The following is a 16,652-nucleotide window of genomic DNA, read 5'->3' on the forward strand; positions in this document are numbered from 1 at the left end:
GGAGCAAAAGTTCCATATTTGTTAACACAGTGTTTGCAGCAACTTCCTACTGAAATACCTAAAAATAAAGAACAACGTGAATTAAAGCAGGCATTGAGGAATCGGAGACTAAGGAGGGTTTACACCTCTTTCTATCTACCTACATACCAGTAAGTTTGCTGTTTCAAGGTCTAAATGTATAAGACAGTGAATTTCTCAATTCAGCTTTGTGAATCCAATGGAAACACAATGGTTCAATTATCCACCTCTTTATAGAGATATAAATTATTATTATTATTTTATTGTAAGTTTCATGAGGGCAGGAAATTTCTCTATTTGTTCATGTAAAATAGTCACTGGAAAAGTACGTTACATATAAAATTTACTTCTGTGCTCAATATTAATGCTATACTCTGTCAAAGTTAATTATTTGCATATATATTTTATTCACACATTCAATAAGTATCTGTGGAGTGTTTAACATGTGGAAGACACTATTCTAGGCCCTAAAGACATAATAATAAATAGAAAATCTTTGCCTTTCTAGAACTTAGCAGCTTAAAGCAATGGTTTCCCAAATTTTCAGCACTTTGGAATCTCCTAAAGATTTTTAAAAACACTGATACCTGACTGCCACCACAGACATTCTAATGTAATTGGTATCTGATGCAACTTGGGCCTTGGGATCTTTAAAAGTTCTCCAGATGATTCTAATGTGCAGCAGAATTTGTGAATCGCTGACCTAATGTATGTTACACATTAAGCAATTCCAAATTGCTTACTTGATAGTGGTGATAGCTTCTGATACTTTAATTTAGAAACTTAGCACATGGGCAAAAGCCATGACCTTACCTGTGACATTTGGCTCAAATTAAATTAATATTTGTTTGCTATTAATATCATTTTAACCGTCTATATTCTTAATCCAAAAGACATACTTCATTATGGTATTTTCAAAAAACCAACCAATATTGCGTTTTTCAAAAAGAAATTTACATAAATTGTGGTGAAATATTTAACATTTCAGTTGAGTTGACCAAATACCTAACTATATTAAATAGAGATGCAAATCTTAATTAGTTTCATCTAAATCAGTTATCACAGAGACTTCCCTGGTGGCACAGTGGTTAAGAATCCACCTGCCACTGCAGGGGACACGGGTTCGATCCATGGTCCGGGATGATCCCACATGCTGCGGAGCAACTAAGCCCGTGCACCACAACTACTGAGCCTGCGCTCTAGGACCCACGTGCCGCAACAACTGAGCCACGTGCTGCAACTACTGAAGCCCGTGCACCTAGAGCCCGTGTTCCACAACAAGAGAAGCCACCACAATGAAAAGCCCGTGCACTGCAAAGAAGAGTAGCCCCCGCTTGCTGCAACTAGAGAAAGCCCACGCACAGCAATGAAGACCCAACTCAGCCAAATAAATAAAATAATAAAATAAATCAATTATCACATTATTACATACACAGGGAGAACAACAATTATTTTGTTCTCCCTGTGTATGTAAGAAAGCTTTAAGGAGGAATGTTGAGCTGTTCTTGACGATATGACTGTGTGTATAATCTACTACTACATTTTTAAAATGAAGAAACCGTAACTCTTATGTGTGTATATGTGTATGTATGTATGCATTGGTCTCCCAGATGCAAAAGTTTATGGCCATTATAATACATTTATTCAAAATGTTCAAGTCAGTGCACTTAGCATAGTAGAACTGCTGCTATTTTTATTAAACATTATACCACTTTAGAACATATTTGAGATAGGTACTGGCTCAAACTGATAACTTTCTTCCCTTCATTTTGCATAATACAGCATCTTTGGTATCAGAGTGCCACAACAATCTTAAATATTCTGACTAACTTTGCTGAGTTTGCAGTGGCAACAATGATAATACTGATTGTAAAAACCAAATGCAGAAATAGTGACTGTTGAATCCTAACATGTTGCTTATATCCAGACTTTTTTAAATTTTCCTTACCAGTATAATCTGTATTCCAGTTAATAATTTAGTACTAATCAGCTCCTTATCTTCTGGAAAGGAGAGTCTGTTTTGAATCACGAGGCAACTGACCTTGAAGGTAGGTTTAATATATGCAGATTTCTCATATCACCTCTAAGCTTTTACTCAGAGTGTTTTCTTGGTTACATTTAGGTCTCAGCTGCACAGTCCTCCTTTTGTCTATCTTAACAATAACTGATTTAATTATGATACCATTTTCACTCTTCTTTAATTCAGGGTTTTACACTTATTGTATAACTAGTTTTAAATAACAATCTGATGTTTTAATGAGCATATAGAAAGAAATGAGTAGCTGAGGTAAACCATAAATATTATAAAAAATAGCAGGGCTTCCCTGGTGGCGCAGTGGTTGACAGTCCGCCTGCCGATACATGGGACACGGGTTCGTGCCCCGGTCTGGGAAGATCCCACACGCCGCGGAGCGGCTGGGCCCGTGAGCCATGGCCGCTGAGCCTGCGCGTCCGGAGCCTGTGCTCCGCAACGGAAGAGGCCACAACAGTGAGAGGCCAGCGTAACGCAAAACAAAAACAAAAACAAAAACAAAAATTAGTAACATTTCTAAACTAATTCAGGTATTTCACAAGATGCTGTGTATCTCTGTCCAATTTATTTATTTAGCATTTTTTAGTAGTGATGTGAGTTGTTTGCATTGATCAGATAAAAGTTGGATCTAAAATAAGGATTTAAAATTGTTTCCTTGGGGTATAGTCATGAATTGAAAGACAATATGAACTGAGCAATAAGCTATGGAATAATTATAAATATTTCAAAGGAATTAGAAAACTTTATAAGTAAAATTTATGAACGTGCAGTTTAATTTTAATTTTTTTCCACCAGTTCTAAAATGAGTATATTTCAATAAAAATAATACTGTACATTTTTTAATGTAGGTAATGACTTTAGTTTAAATGACCTAATGAGTTTTGTGGTTCTGTTGGTCATTGCATGATCATCAGCTAGATTGAAGAAGGAAAAAAAGACAAGGAAAAATTATTTTTGTTTATCTAAAAATGATATATAATCCATGCTTTAAGAAAGAATCTATGAACCACTTTGAAAATAGAATCCTGTCATTAGATCCAATTTCAGACTTCTTTCTTCGTATGTTAGTGATAGCAACTTACTTTGAAGATTAAAATGCCTATTTTGATTTGTTTTAATTTTTAAATATGTTTGTTTTCCCTCATCGAAAGTAGAAAGGATAAGAGACAAGATTTCTATTTCGAAAAAGGGCTGATGATTAAGACAGTGGCAGCCAGGAAAATAATGATTTTTTTAATTGACTTTTTTTTTTGAGAAATGAAAGGTGGCTTTGCTTTGAATTAATAATCCATTTTATTGGGTAGAGTTCTCCTCTTATTGGTTTCCAGTTTACACTGAAAAATATACTGAGTTGCAGAGATAAACCCATGCAATATGGTCACCTTATCTTTGATAAAGGAGACAAGAATATACAATAGAGAAAAGACAGCCTCTTCAATAAGTGGTGCTGGGAAAACTGGACAGCTACATGTAAAAGAATGAAATTAGAACACTACCTAACACCATACACAAAAATAAACTCAAAATGGATTAAAGACCTAAATGTAAGGCCAGACACTGTCAAACTCTTAGAGGAAAACATAGGCAGAACACTCTATGACATAAATCACAGCAAGATCCTTTTTGACCCAGCTCCTAGAGAAATGGAAATAAAAACAAAAATAAACAAATGGGACCCAATGAAACTTAAAAGCTTTTGCACAGCAAAGGAAACCATAAACAAGATGTAAAGACAACCCTCAGAATGGGAGAAAATATTTGCAAATGAAACAACTGACAAAGGATTAATCTCCAAAATTTACAAGCAGCTCATGCAGCTCAATATCAAAAAAACAAACAACCCAATCCAAAAATAGGCAGAAGACCTAAATAGACATTTCTCCAAAGAAGATATACAGATTGCCCACAAACACATGAAAGAATGCTCAGCATCATTAATCATTAGAGAAACGCAAATCAAAACTACAATGTGATATCATCTCACACCAGTCAGAATGGCCATCATCAAAAAATCTACAAACAATAAATGCTGGAGAGGATGTGGAGAAAAGGGAACCGTCATACACTGTTGGTGGGAATGTAAATTGATACTGCCACTATGGAGAACAGTATGGAGGTTCCTTAAAAACTAAAAATAGAACTACCATACAACCCAGCAATCCCACTACTGGGCATATACCCCGAGAAACATAATTCAAAAAGAGTCATATACCACAATGTTCATTGCAGCTCTATTTACAACAGCCAGGACATGGAAGCAACCTAAGTGTCCATTAACAGATGAATGGATAAAGGAGATGTGGCACATATATACAATGGAATATTACTCAGCCATAAAAAGAAATGAAATTGAGTTATTTGTAGTGAGGTAGATGGACCTAGAATCTGTCATACAGAGTGAAGTAAGTCAGAAAGAGAAAAATACCATATGCTAACACATACATATGGAATCTAAAACAAAAGAAAAGAAAATGGTCATGAAGAACCAAGGGGCAAGATGGGAATAAAGACACAGACCTACTAGAGAATGGACTTGAGGACATGGGGAGGGGGAAGGGTAAGCTGAGACAAAGTGAGAGAGTGGTAGTATATATATGTCCATATATACACTACCAAATGTAAAATAGACAGCTAGTGGGAAGCAGCTGCATAGCACAGGGAGATCAGCTTAGTGCTTTGTTACCACTTAGAGGGGTGGGATTGGGCGGGTGGGAGGGAGGGAGACGCAAGAGGGAAGAGATATGGGGATATATGTATATGTATAACTGATTCACTTTGTTATAAAGCAGAAGCTAACACACCATTGTAAAGCAATTATACTCCAATAAAAATGTTAAGAAAAAACATATATATATACTGGGTTGATTTGGATTGCTATTCTTCTTCATCAAACTTTTAGTGGTCACATTTGTGTAATCTTCAGAGTTGAAAAAGTGGAACATGGAAACAGAAGAAACTACTTTTGGGATTAGTATAGTACTTTTGGTAATGAAAAGTAATCTCAAAGGAATACATTTACAGAACAAATTTTGTTAACTAAAACTTTAAAATAAAATGTTTTAATGTTAATATTCCAAATTATTTTCATGAAAATTCTTTTATGAAAATAACATTGATTTTTACTAGCCTGTTTTCTATTTTGAATCATGCTCTGAAGAAATGATTTAACTAAAGTATAGAACTATTTAACAGACTTAATAGTCTTACAGATAAGATAGCAATGTTTCTGCTATTATCTTGAATAGTTAGTCAATAGTGAACTGAGTTGTTGTCTTCTTTAAATCCTATGTTGTTTTCATCTCTCCTTATGTTGCTCTAAAGAAATTTAAATATCATATTTCACATGTCAGTTTAAGGAACCATTGCTTTAACATTTTTCAAGAACATTAGTTGTGCTATTTAAAACTGACATTTTATCTACAAATAATGTTGTCTTTCTTTCTGAGGTATATGACCTGACTAGGAGTAAGAAGGTATATCTTAGCCTACAAACCATGAGATCACACTAAAAAACAATAACATTTTGTTCAGCGTACAGAACAGATACTGCAAAGTGACCTCTGTTTAAGGAGCTTTCAGTAGATCATAGTTTACGACGTATATTTATGTTTTTGAATGTAGATGAAGTTTATATATCTCTATTTTAGAAAATGTATGTTAATTATTACAAATTGCTGTGTTAGGAATTAGCATGAATATTTGATGATTCTCCCAATTAAACATTAAGAAGTAAATTTAAAATTACTCATACGTTTATTATGTTGAAGGTAGGGTTTAATAACATAAGTCCCATTTATTTAAGGGCAATCATTTCTATATCACCTAGGCATAAAATTAATTAAATTATTAAATTAATTAAAAAAAATTAAAAAATTAAAAAATTAAAAAAAAAATTAATTAAAACATTTTTTCTTATGACTACTTAAGCTTTTAATCTAATGTAGCCTTAATGAATTTATCTGTAAGAAGTACTTGATGAAGCAATTATGAAAAGCTCCCTGGACTTTTCATCTGTCCCTTTACTGGAAATACCTGAATTTTAATATGAAAATATATAAACAAATACCATAACTGTTTTACACATCTACATTTTATACTGTACAATTAAATGGTATAATTTTCTTTTGTTCAATTGTGCCAAGTGACATGTTTCCAAAAATCAAAGTTACTAAGTTATGAAAATGTCACAATCACTATTGAAAGGGAAAACACAAAACACTAAAGAGTGATACTTGCTTGATTATGATACATTATTAAAAATCCAAAGTAACCATGACTAAAATTATTTCTCTGTGACATTTTCTTTTTTTGTTATCTCTTTATTTCCTTTCTTTCTCATCCTCCTCATTGTCCTTCCTTACTCCTCTTTAAGCAAACAAAAATATTCTGAATGAAGCCTAATTAATTTTAAAAGTAGAGAGGAGGGATTTGTCTTATGGAGGGATACAAGTTAATTTTAAAAAACAAGTTATCTCATGTTAAAATCAGTTCAAGAGAAAACTCTTATCTCTACTTAGCCAGCTCCCTGCATTGACTCAGGTTCTTAACTTCCTTTGTAGAAGATACTAATTTAGTTTCCAGGGTAGGCTACTTTCCTTAAGTAGAAGGCATCTTTTTTTTTTTAACAACATTGTTTTGTTTTACATTTCTCTGATTACTAATAAGGTTGATAATTTTCCCATACTGTAATTCAGTTCTTCATCATAAATCTTTTGATTTTATTGTGCTAAGAACATCTAACATAAGTGCTGCCTTTTTAATAAATTTTTAAGTTGTGTTATACATTATTGTTGGCTGGTACAATGTTGTATGGCAGATCTTTAGAACTTACTCATCTTGCTTCAATAAAATTTTAAACCTTTTAATTAGTAACTTCCCCTTTCTCCCTCCCCCTGGCCCCTGGCAACCACCATTCCTCTCTTTGAATCTATAAGGATGACTATTTTAGATTTCTCATATTAGTGCAGTCTTGCAGTATTTGTATTTCTGTGATGGGCTTATTTTATTTATCATAATGTTTTTAAGGTTCATCCGTGTTGTAGTATGTATCACTAGTTCATTCCTTTTTAAAGCTGAATAGTTTTCCATTATATATCACATTTTTTTTAATCCATTCATCCATTATGGACATTTGTATTGTTTCCACCTTGGCTATTGTTATTAGTGCCGCAGTGTCCTCTGACCATCTCATCAACTCTATATGGTTATCAAGGATCACTTGTATTTTTTACCTAGCATGTTAATGCCATTTATTCTTGTTATTTTACTCTATAATTTAGTTAAATATTGCATAATCTAATGAAATATGAGTGTTAAAAGAAAAAAATTTCCCTATAAAAACCAAGGAAAGTACTTTGGAAGTGAATAAAAGCAAGTTGATTAAAATATATTTCAAAAAGTATAAAATTCTAGAAGGCTTCTGTATTCCAGTTGCTTTACAGATACCTTTGACTTTTTTCTCCACTTAAAAAAAAATACAAGAAATCAAAGGTAGTGTATGGGATTTATTAAAAAAATAATAATAAGAAAGAATCCCCAATGTAAATTGGTGCGGCTGCCATGGAGAGCTGTATGGAAGTCCCTTAAAAAACTAAAAATAGTTACCATGTGATCCAGCAATCCCACTCCTGGGCGTATATCCAGAGAAAACTCTAATTCAAAAGATACATGCACCCTAATGTTCATAGCAACACTATTTACAATAGCCAAGACATGGAAGAAAACTAAGTGTCCATCGACAGATGAATGGATAAAAAAGATGTGGTACATATATACAATGGAATATTACTCAGCCATAACAAAGAATGAAATAATGCCATTTGCAGCAACATGGATAGACCTAGAGATTATCATACTAAGTGAAGCAAGCCAGACAAAGACAAACATCATATGATATCACTTACATATGGAATCTTAAAAAATGATACAAGTGAACTTATTTACAAAACAGAAACAGACTCACAGACATAGAAAAAATATGTATGGTTACCAAAGGGGAAAGCAGGGTGGGGTGGGAAAGGATAACTTAAGAGTTTGGGATTAACAGGTACACACTACTTTATACAACATAGGTAAGTAACAAGGTCCTACTGTATAGCACAGGGAATTATAGTCAATATCTTACAATAACCTATAATGGAAAAGAATCTGAAAAAGAATATATGTATGTATATTCTATATATACTTCAATTTAAAAAGAAAAAATCCATTTATTTGGATTCTTACTCAAATAAAAGGTCTTGGTTATCCAACAAAACAGTAACAATTATACATATTAAGTATAGATATAACATTTTTATGACTCTTTGTTTCAATTATTTTATTTGCTTAACTAGTTCAGTAAATTACCAGTTCTAGAATTTAAGAAAAGAGGACTTCTACTCTACTTTGTAATGTCTTAGAAGATTAAAAACAAAACAAAACAAAAACAAAGAGAATCTTTCCTTCACTAGAGTGAGGCTGACTGAATTCTGTGGGAGTTTCCACATCTGAAGTTCATTAAGACAGACTGCCCCCATTGAAGAGATATGCCTGCTATTTCAATCCTCTGTATCTTCTGGAAATTGTCAAGTTTTTACTTGATAAAGTGAAGAAAATAATTTACAATAATGTGTTTCATCTTGAAAACCAGCTCTAATTGCCAGTGGCTACTTGAGGATCTGTGCTGAGATGAATTTAAAGCTCCTTCCACTTTTGAGTGCAGTGCCGTGATCCATGGTGATGCCACCCATGGACACAGGATGGAGTAGACCAATAAAACTATGACAGCATTGTTCTCCTGATCTATATCCACATTTCTCTTTTTATCACATTTCTCTTAAGTGTTTTGCAGTCTTATAAATGAATGGTTCTCAACCTTTTTCTTTGCTTCTTTTCCTTCTGTTGGTACACTCCCATTGGTGACATACCTCAGCATTGGTTCGTCACTACGTGCATGTGAAAGACTGTGGGCAATGCACAATGCACTCTTTGTATTCACACAGGAAACACAACAGGTCTGTGCTACTTCACCCCAAATGAGAACCACTTCATGTAAATGAAAACCACAGGATTTTCATGTTGTGCCCTTCAAAAACAACTACTACAGTTAACCTTCTAAACAAAATCAGTCCCTGAAATTTATCCCCCCAATATTGTCCTCACAATTAAGAATCCTACAGAATATAAAGGCAAGAGGACTATTCCAGTGATCCCTGTTTGATTTAGTGACGCTGGCTGCTGAAATGACTCTGCTATTTTCTTCACATGGCTTTGAGTTTAAGAGGCCAGTCTTCCCTGATGAAAAATATAATAATTTCTAAGATACAGTAGTCACAAAGTCTATGGTGTTAAGAAATTGAATAAGAAATATTACTTTGCAGTAATCATTAACAAATGTGGAAAATGAAATTCTGACTTTATAATGTAAATGTGGCTGGAATTCTTTCTTGGAAGATAAAATCAATAAACATATTCTCAGAAATAAAATATAATCTTTGAATATTATCTTCTAAGTTTCCCCACACTCTAAATGCTTCTTGTCACACATATACATAAAAGATATAGTGTGCTTTATAAATGTTATGTATGAGAAAGTTGATGATGGGAATGTGTAAATCTACACATGTTCAGTTTAATGTTTAGAATGTAACTGACATCAGAAGTAAAAATATATGAAACCTTATTCATGTAACATTTATTTATTTATTATTATTTTTGCCTTTTTTGTTGTTTTTATTTTTATTAAAGTTATAAAAGCACGTAGATTTAAGAATTAAATAATTCTACAAAGTTTCTCCCAAGAATTCTACAAAACAAAAAACAAACAAAAAAGGTCAACGGATATCGTTCTCAGAGGCACTTCATTTAGCCTTCTTTTTTCTTTCTTTTTTTCCCCCCACTATTACCCCATGACTTTAAGTGACATGCTGCTTCTTGTACTTTCGGTTTTAGTGTTCTCCATTGACTCTCCACTATGGAGAATGAGCATTTAGCTTTCTTTCCTACCCTGTCTTCAATGCACACTGGTATTCAGCCTCCTGCACATCTTTTCCAAGGGGCCTCCCTGAAGCAGTTTTTAAGGGCTCTCAGGCTGCATGCCATGGCAAGCTTCCCAGCATCTCACCGTGGTTGTCTAACAATTACTTATCGAATGCCTACAAGATACTAGCAACTGCACTGGTTCTGCCCTTGGAACATTTACAAACATGCAAGGGACACTGACTCATAGATTGATAACTAAAGAGAATGTGTTTCAGGCCATATTAGGGCTATGCCCAGGCTTCTACTGGAATTTATCATAAATCCCTGTCATTTCAAATTACAAATTTGTTTTTCCTCAACATAAAGTTAGCTAAGGAAACTTGAAACTATTAAGTGCTTATGTTAAGTGTTAGCTTACAGTCTTGATTTACCCTATTTATAACAGTAAAGTGATTCTCATTTTTTTAGAACATGGGGCATGAGATTTCAGCCGCTTAAATGGGAGAAATGATGCTATGACAGTTCAAAATCAGAGGTATTCTCTTTTCTATTTTTAATCCTCTTAATGACATCATTTATTGTCTACTGGAAATCCATTTAGGAAATCATGTTAGTCCACTAAGCACTTCAGATAAGGTGATTTCATGAAGCATTCCAACATTATCACAATGAATTGCTTTCGTACACCATAAAAGAAAAAGAAGTAAGCAGAATATGGCCTGCTGAAGGAGTTTACAGTTTTACAGCTCCTCCCACTGTAGCACATAAGTCACTCAGTTACAGTTAACTTTGGATTATCCCTCACAGATTGAAAGCCCAACAGCCATCACACACTCTGGGCCTGTGGTGCCACTCGTATGTGTGTATCTAAATCAATGATGAGGGTATCGGAACCGATACTGGACATGGACATGGCAAATTACAGTGAAGTTTTGGACCCAACTTACACAACTTTGGAGTTTGAAACTATGCAGATTCTGTATAATTCAAATGGTGAGTTCTCATCTGCTTGTAGATAAAAAAGAAAAGTAAGTATAATGAGAGCAGGAAAACTGAGCTTCCCAGGTGGTGGTTCCATGTGTTTTATTGCTGGAGAATTCAGGGCTTGTTTTTTAAGGCCACAAATCTGAGGTTTTTGCGCTTCATCGCAAAATTTAAATTAATAATGCTATGGCTATCTTATGTTTGAGATAGAAAAAGCTTAGCTATGCATAATAAAGTAACCTCGGAATTCTGTCATGGACCAGTTAGATAGAAAGAGTAGTTTCAGCAGTTATTTTATTTACTGTAAATCACAGTAATGAGTAATATTGGCAGGTTGGCTGTAAAGTATATTTTCTATGCAACATTTAAAATGACATATGGAAAATTGTCCTTAGAACACTGGAGAGTTTTACTGGTTGCCTTCTTTCATTATTCCAGTTCTCAACTGCTGCTGATGAGAAACTGTATTTAACATTACTATCAAGTTTTTGCATTGAACACAAATATGAAAAGAAATAAGGGTTTATATTATAACTGCACTTGACAAGCTAATGTTTAGCCTCACAAAGCTCTTGGTATTTATATACTGTAACATTTTAACTTTAAATAAGACATGACTTGTTTAGGGCTCATGTCTTTATAGAATACAGTTTACTACTGACTTTGAATTTAGATATTTTTTCATGTAAAAATTTTGTCCAAGATCAGTTATAATTGTTAGAACTCATAAAATCTGCAAATTATGTATGCTTTGGAAAATTCTGTGTGTGTGTGTGTGTGTATGTGTGTGTGTGTGTGTGTGTGTTTAGCTCAGGACTGAGAATATATCTTGTACTCAGGATATCTTAATGTTCTACTATGCTGTACAATTTCAGTGACTGCTATAGCTGTAATATTTGCAATAAACAACAATAATTTATTAGTGGGAAGATTTCTAAACATTTTCAGAAGATGAATTCTGAAATTTTAGCACAAAGGGGTTAAAATCAATTGACAGTGACTCTATCAGGAAGTCACTATTTTTAATCCTTATGTTTAGACTTGACTAAGGTATTTAATAAAGTATTTACCTCAATAGACTCATGAATTTTTTAAAGGCTATAGATTACTAAATAGTAGGGACAGATTTATCATAAATATCTACTAAAACAACTGACTTATATGGCTATTTCCAAAGTGTTGTCTAACTTGTTTTCTTATAATAATATGTAAATTCTTGTTAATAATATGTAAGTATGACGTTAAACTGGAAGCAAGAGTTGAATATTTTTTTTGTTTCCATATAATCTTCCAGAACACAGTCAATCTTTAACACTTCTGCCATATTTCTAATATCTATTTTGTTTATGTTATCAAAAGAAAAATTACTAGCATTTTAATTCTAAAATGTCACATGATCACCCTTAAGCATATTCTCACTGAAGATTTTTGTAACTTTATGAAGTTATATATGACAATATTTGTCAACTCAGAAGTATTAGTAAGTAGAATATATATATTGTCACAGAATGTAATTTGGACATAACAGTCTTTGATTTTATCCTTTTTATATTGGAAATATAATAATTAATTTTTATTATATTTACATTATTATATAATTTATTATTAATTAAAGTGTATAATATATTCTTATTTATTTAATATCTTTTGAGTACATAGATAATTGTAAAGATGTAGTAAACAATATTAACTAATTTAAGAAATATTTAAGTAAAAATATCGATGTGGATTTTTTGAAGCGTCTTTCTTCAAAACAATTACTTCTCACTTTATGGAAGGCGTAGTTCTAAGAGCTGGAAGGCAGAGGGGTGACTAAGACAGATAAATCCTCTGACATCATGAAGTTTTTATTCTATGTGGAAAGATGGGTAATAAATGAACAGACCAAAGCATATTATAATTTTAGAAAATGAAGTGGTTAGTTTAAAATATAAGCAGGGTACTAGGTTCTACTTGAAGGGCAAATGAGAGATGACTCTTTTAGATGTGTGTTTACAGAATGTTTCACAGAAAATGTGAGATTTGAGCAGAAACTGGGTAGCCAGCTCATAGAAATTCTTGAGGAAAAGCTTCCCTTCCAGGCAGAAGGGTTAGCAAGTATAAAGGCTCTGAGATGGGAACAGACTTCAAGGAGAAAAAAAAAAAAAAAAAAAAAGAGGCAACATTACTAGAGACTAGTGAACAGGATGAAAAGTAGTGCCAGATAATGGGATCAGAGAGATGGAAGGGGAACCTTTTCACTCTGGGCTCTATAGGCCATGGGAATATGTGTAGGCCTTATTTTGTATCTAAGGGTTGGATGCAGAAGGCTAATGTGATGTGAATTTCTTATGCCAAGAGCACATTGCCGGCTTTCTGATAATAAACAGTAGGGGAACCAGGGTGGAAGTATTCGAGAAATTAGGTAGGAAGCTATTGCAATAATCCAGGGAAAAGATTATGTTCGATTGGATAAGGGTGGCCATAGTAAAAGGCTGAAAAGGTGTGGCTTCGATATGTATTTTAAATATGACTCGTGGATTGGATGTGAGCAACGAAGGCGAGAATTCAGTAAAGGCCAGATTATTGGCCTTAGGTACCAGATGGTACCACTGACTGACTAGGGAAGACTGAAGGAAGAACAAGTTCTAGGAGAAAAAAAAAAATCAGAGTTCTATTTTTGATACATTAATTTGAAATTCTTATTAAACTCCAAAGTGAAGTTGTTCAGTAGGTATCTGGGCATTTCAGACTGATACCCGTGGGAGACATCGGGCCTAGAAATAAAATGTGGGGATTTTTCATCATACAGATGATATTTAATATCATGGGACCGGATGAGCTTCCCTAGGGAAAGGGTATAGTTGAGGGACTGAGCCCTATGGTATACCAAATTTTAATCCTCCAAAATATGAGTGGGGAGTTTGGAACGGAGACTGGCAGAGACAGCCAGTGGATAAAAGGAGAACACTGGTGTGGAGCTTCCAACAAGCTGAGGAAGGGACTATTTCCCTCCCATGAATAATTAGTAGGCCAATTTATGTAAGAAATACTCAGTACTAACTTGCACTCTACCACTTTGTCTTTCTTTAACAGATAGTTCTGTCCCAGAGACAACAAGTATGAATACCACAGATAATGGTGTCAACTGTCTATGTGCTATATGTGGGGACAGAGCGACAGGAAAGCACTATGGTGCCTCCAGCTGTGACGGGTGCAAGGGCTTCTTCAGACGCAGCATCCGCAAGAGTCACGTTTATTCCTGCAGGTACTTGAAATGCTCCTTCCCAGAAGGAGATCTTTAGAGGTGTTTCAAAATGCCATGCAAGAAGTACGGGAATAAAATTCAGAGCTTTCAAATTTCTGTAACTCTAAGAACAAAATTTATAAGCGACATGAAAAGTGAGGATGTGTGGGTGTGTATACACATGCAGTCACACGGGTGGTTCTTTTTTATGAAACATCTTAGACTTATAAAATGTATATTAAAAAATCCCCATGCTTACCACCCAGTTTAGACCAATATAATTGAAGCCTCCAGTGAACACCTCCCCTATCACTTTCTCTTCCTCCGCTCTCTCCCAGAGGTAAATACCATCTGAACTTTGGTGTTTGTCTTTTCCTTGTGTTTCTTTATTGTTTCTCCACGTGTTCACATACCAAGAGCCATATGTAAATCTGTATTTAAATGGTTTCACAATGTGTGTACGTTTCTGCATATTGCTTATCTTTTTAGCATCGTCACGTCCTGAGTCTTGGAACATAATTATAAAAAGGCAGATGATTTTGGTAGCTTGTTGATGTTACTGAATAAAATGAAATTTTCAGCTCTAAAGTTTTAGATGTATTTCTCGTGCCACAGTTTTGTAATTGAATTTAATGTTTGTCTAAAATGTATTTATATTTTATGTATCACACGTTTCTAGTAGGCTTTTTAAAAAAAAGTCAACATCATAGCATGATTTAGGGTTAGATATTTCCCTTTGAGTGTTCAGAATGACAGTTCTTGAATACAGATTATATCTGTGTTAAATACGGGTTATTAAAAAATGACTGACTTTACCAGAAAAATATCTGTGTGTGCTCTGTCTCTGAAAGTCATGTGTAGGATTGTTAAGGTGTTTTAGGTACAAGTTGGATGTTTGGGAAGAAGTTAACTCTTCCAATATGATGCCATTTGACTTCTAGGGATGTGGGAAAAGTTAAACTAGTGTTCTCTAGTAATTTTTTTAGGAGAGCTTAAAGTAGGTATCAAAATCTAAATCATCCACTTTAAAACCTTCTTGGTAAACAAAAAAGAGTATGTTCTTGCTTTTATATACAGCCAGACTCGAGAGGTGTAAAGTAATCAAGCGGATTTCCTTCATCAAAAGCATTTTCTCTATGATTACATCAAATATTGAGTGCTTCTAAAAGATTAATAACTAAAATACATACAAAATGACATGTAAACAATACTTTTTACAATTTTTAAGTTATGTGTTCTGTTGAAGGTGAAATATATATATATATATGTATATGAAAAATGACCATCCAAGCAACTAAATCCAACAGCAACTTTTTTTTAATTTAATTTTTTACTTTATGTTGGACCATAGTTGATTTACAATGTTGTGTTAGTTTCAGGTGTACAGAAAAGTGAATCAGTTATACATATACATATACCTATTCTTTTTCAGATTCTTTTTCCATAGAGGTTATTACAGAATATTGAGTTGAACACCCCAGCAAGAACTTTTAAGAGTCAGAGAATGTCAGCACACAGAGCTTTCAAGATTTCCACCCTTCCTGTATGAGAAAAGTGGGAAAGAAACGTTCCCATAACAAATTTTGGAAATTTAAAAACTATTCCAACGACATGTATGGCTTTACTCTTCCCACCTTCCCATCATGAATACTGCTGCCAACCTAGCTTTCTTTACATGTATTGGTATTAAGTAAATGCCATGATTTTCCATTTGGAAAATATTATATTGATGTAAGTTTAGGGGCAAAAAGGTTTTTTAAGCTCAGGTTTTGCTGATCTCATAGTCTTTTAAGTATGCTCAGTTAACAACCTGTGACGGCAAGTTTTCCCTATTTTACAATTGTGGGTTAACTTGGAAAGTTAAATAACATTTTCAAGTTCTATAGACAGTGAATGTTGACCTGGGAATCAAGCTCAGGTCTAATTCCAGAGACTGTACATTTTTTTTGCTTTTAGTATGCAATTCATTTTTTTATTATATTCACAGAGTTGTACAATCATCACTACGTTCAATTTAGAATATTTCACCATCCTATAAAGAAACCTCTTAGTACCCTTTAGCATTCACTCCTCATTCCCCCCAACTCCCTCCCCACCAATATGAGGTAACTACTAATCTACTTTCTGTCTCTATAGATTTGCCTTTTTTTTTTCTTTTTTTTGCGGTACACGGGCCTCTCACTGTTGTGGCCTCTCCCCCGTTGCGGAGCACAGGCTCCGGACGCGCAGGCTCAGCAGCCATGGCTCACGGGCCCAGCCGCTCCGCGGCGTGTGGGATCTTCCCGGACGGTGCACGAACCCGTGTCCCCTGAATCGGCAGGCGGACTCTCAACCACTGCGCCACCAGGGAAGCCCAGATTTGCCTCTTTTGCACATTTGACATAAACGAAATTACACAATATGTGACCTTTTTTTCTGACTTCTTTCACT

At 34.2% G+C, this 16,652-nt stretch overlaps 1 protein-coding gene across 3 annotated transcripts in view; it reads left to right on the plus strand.

Moving 5' to 3' along the window:
- HNF4G (hepatocyte nuclear factor 4 gamma) overlaps window positions 1-16,652 on the plus strand; it is a 139,176-nt gene that overhangs the window by 102,203 nt on the left and 20,321 nt on the right. For 2 of the 3 annotated variants that reach the window (XM_082858786.1, XM_082858787.1), the window contains one exon: window positions 14,072-14,243. In XM_082858786.1, the coding sequence (XP_082714912.1) occupies window positions 14,098-14,243 (146 nt within the window). In that variant the 5' untranslated portion in view covers window positions 14,072-14,097. Of the gene's footprint in view, window positions 1-10,390; window positions 11,006-14,071; window positions 14,244-16,652 lie in introns of those variants that run through there. The other variant, XM_082858785.1, reaches the window with a different exon arrangement.

This window comes from Leucopleurus acutus (assembly GCF_964270905.1).
Source record: "Leucopleurus acutus genome assembly, chromosome: 17".
Classification (NCBI taxonomy): domain Eukaryota; kingdom Metazoa; phylum Chordata; class Mammalia; order Artiodactyla; family Delphinidae; genus Leucopleurus; species Leucopleurus acutus.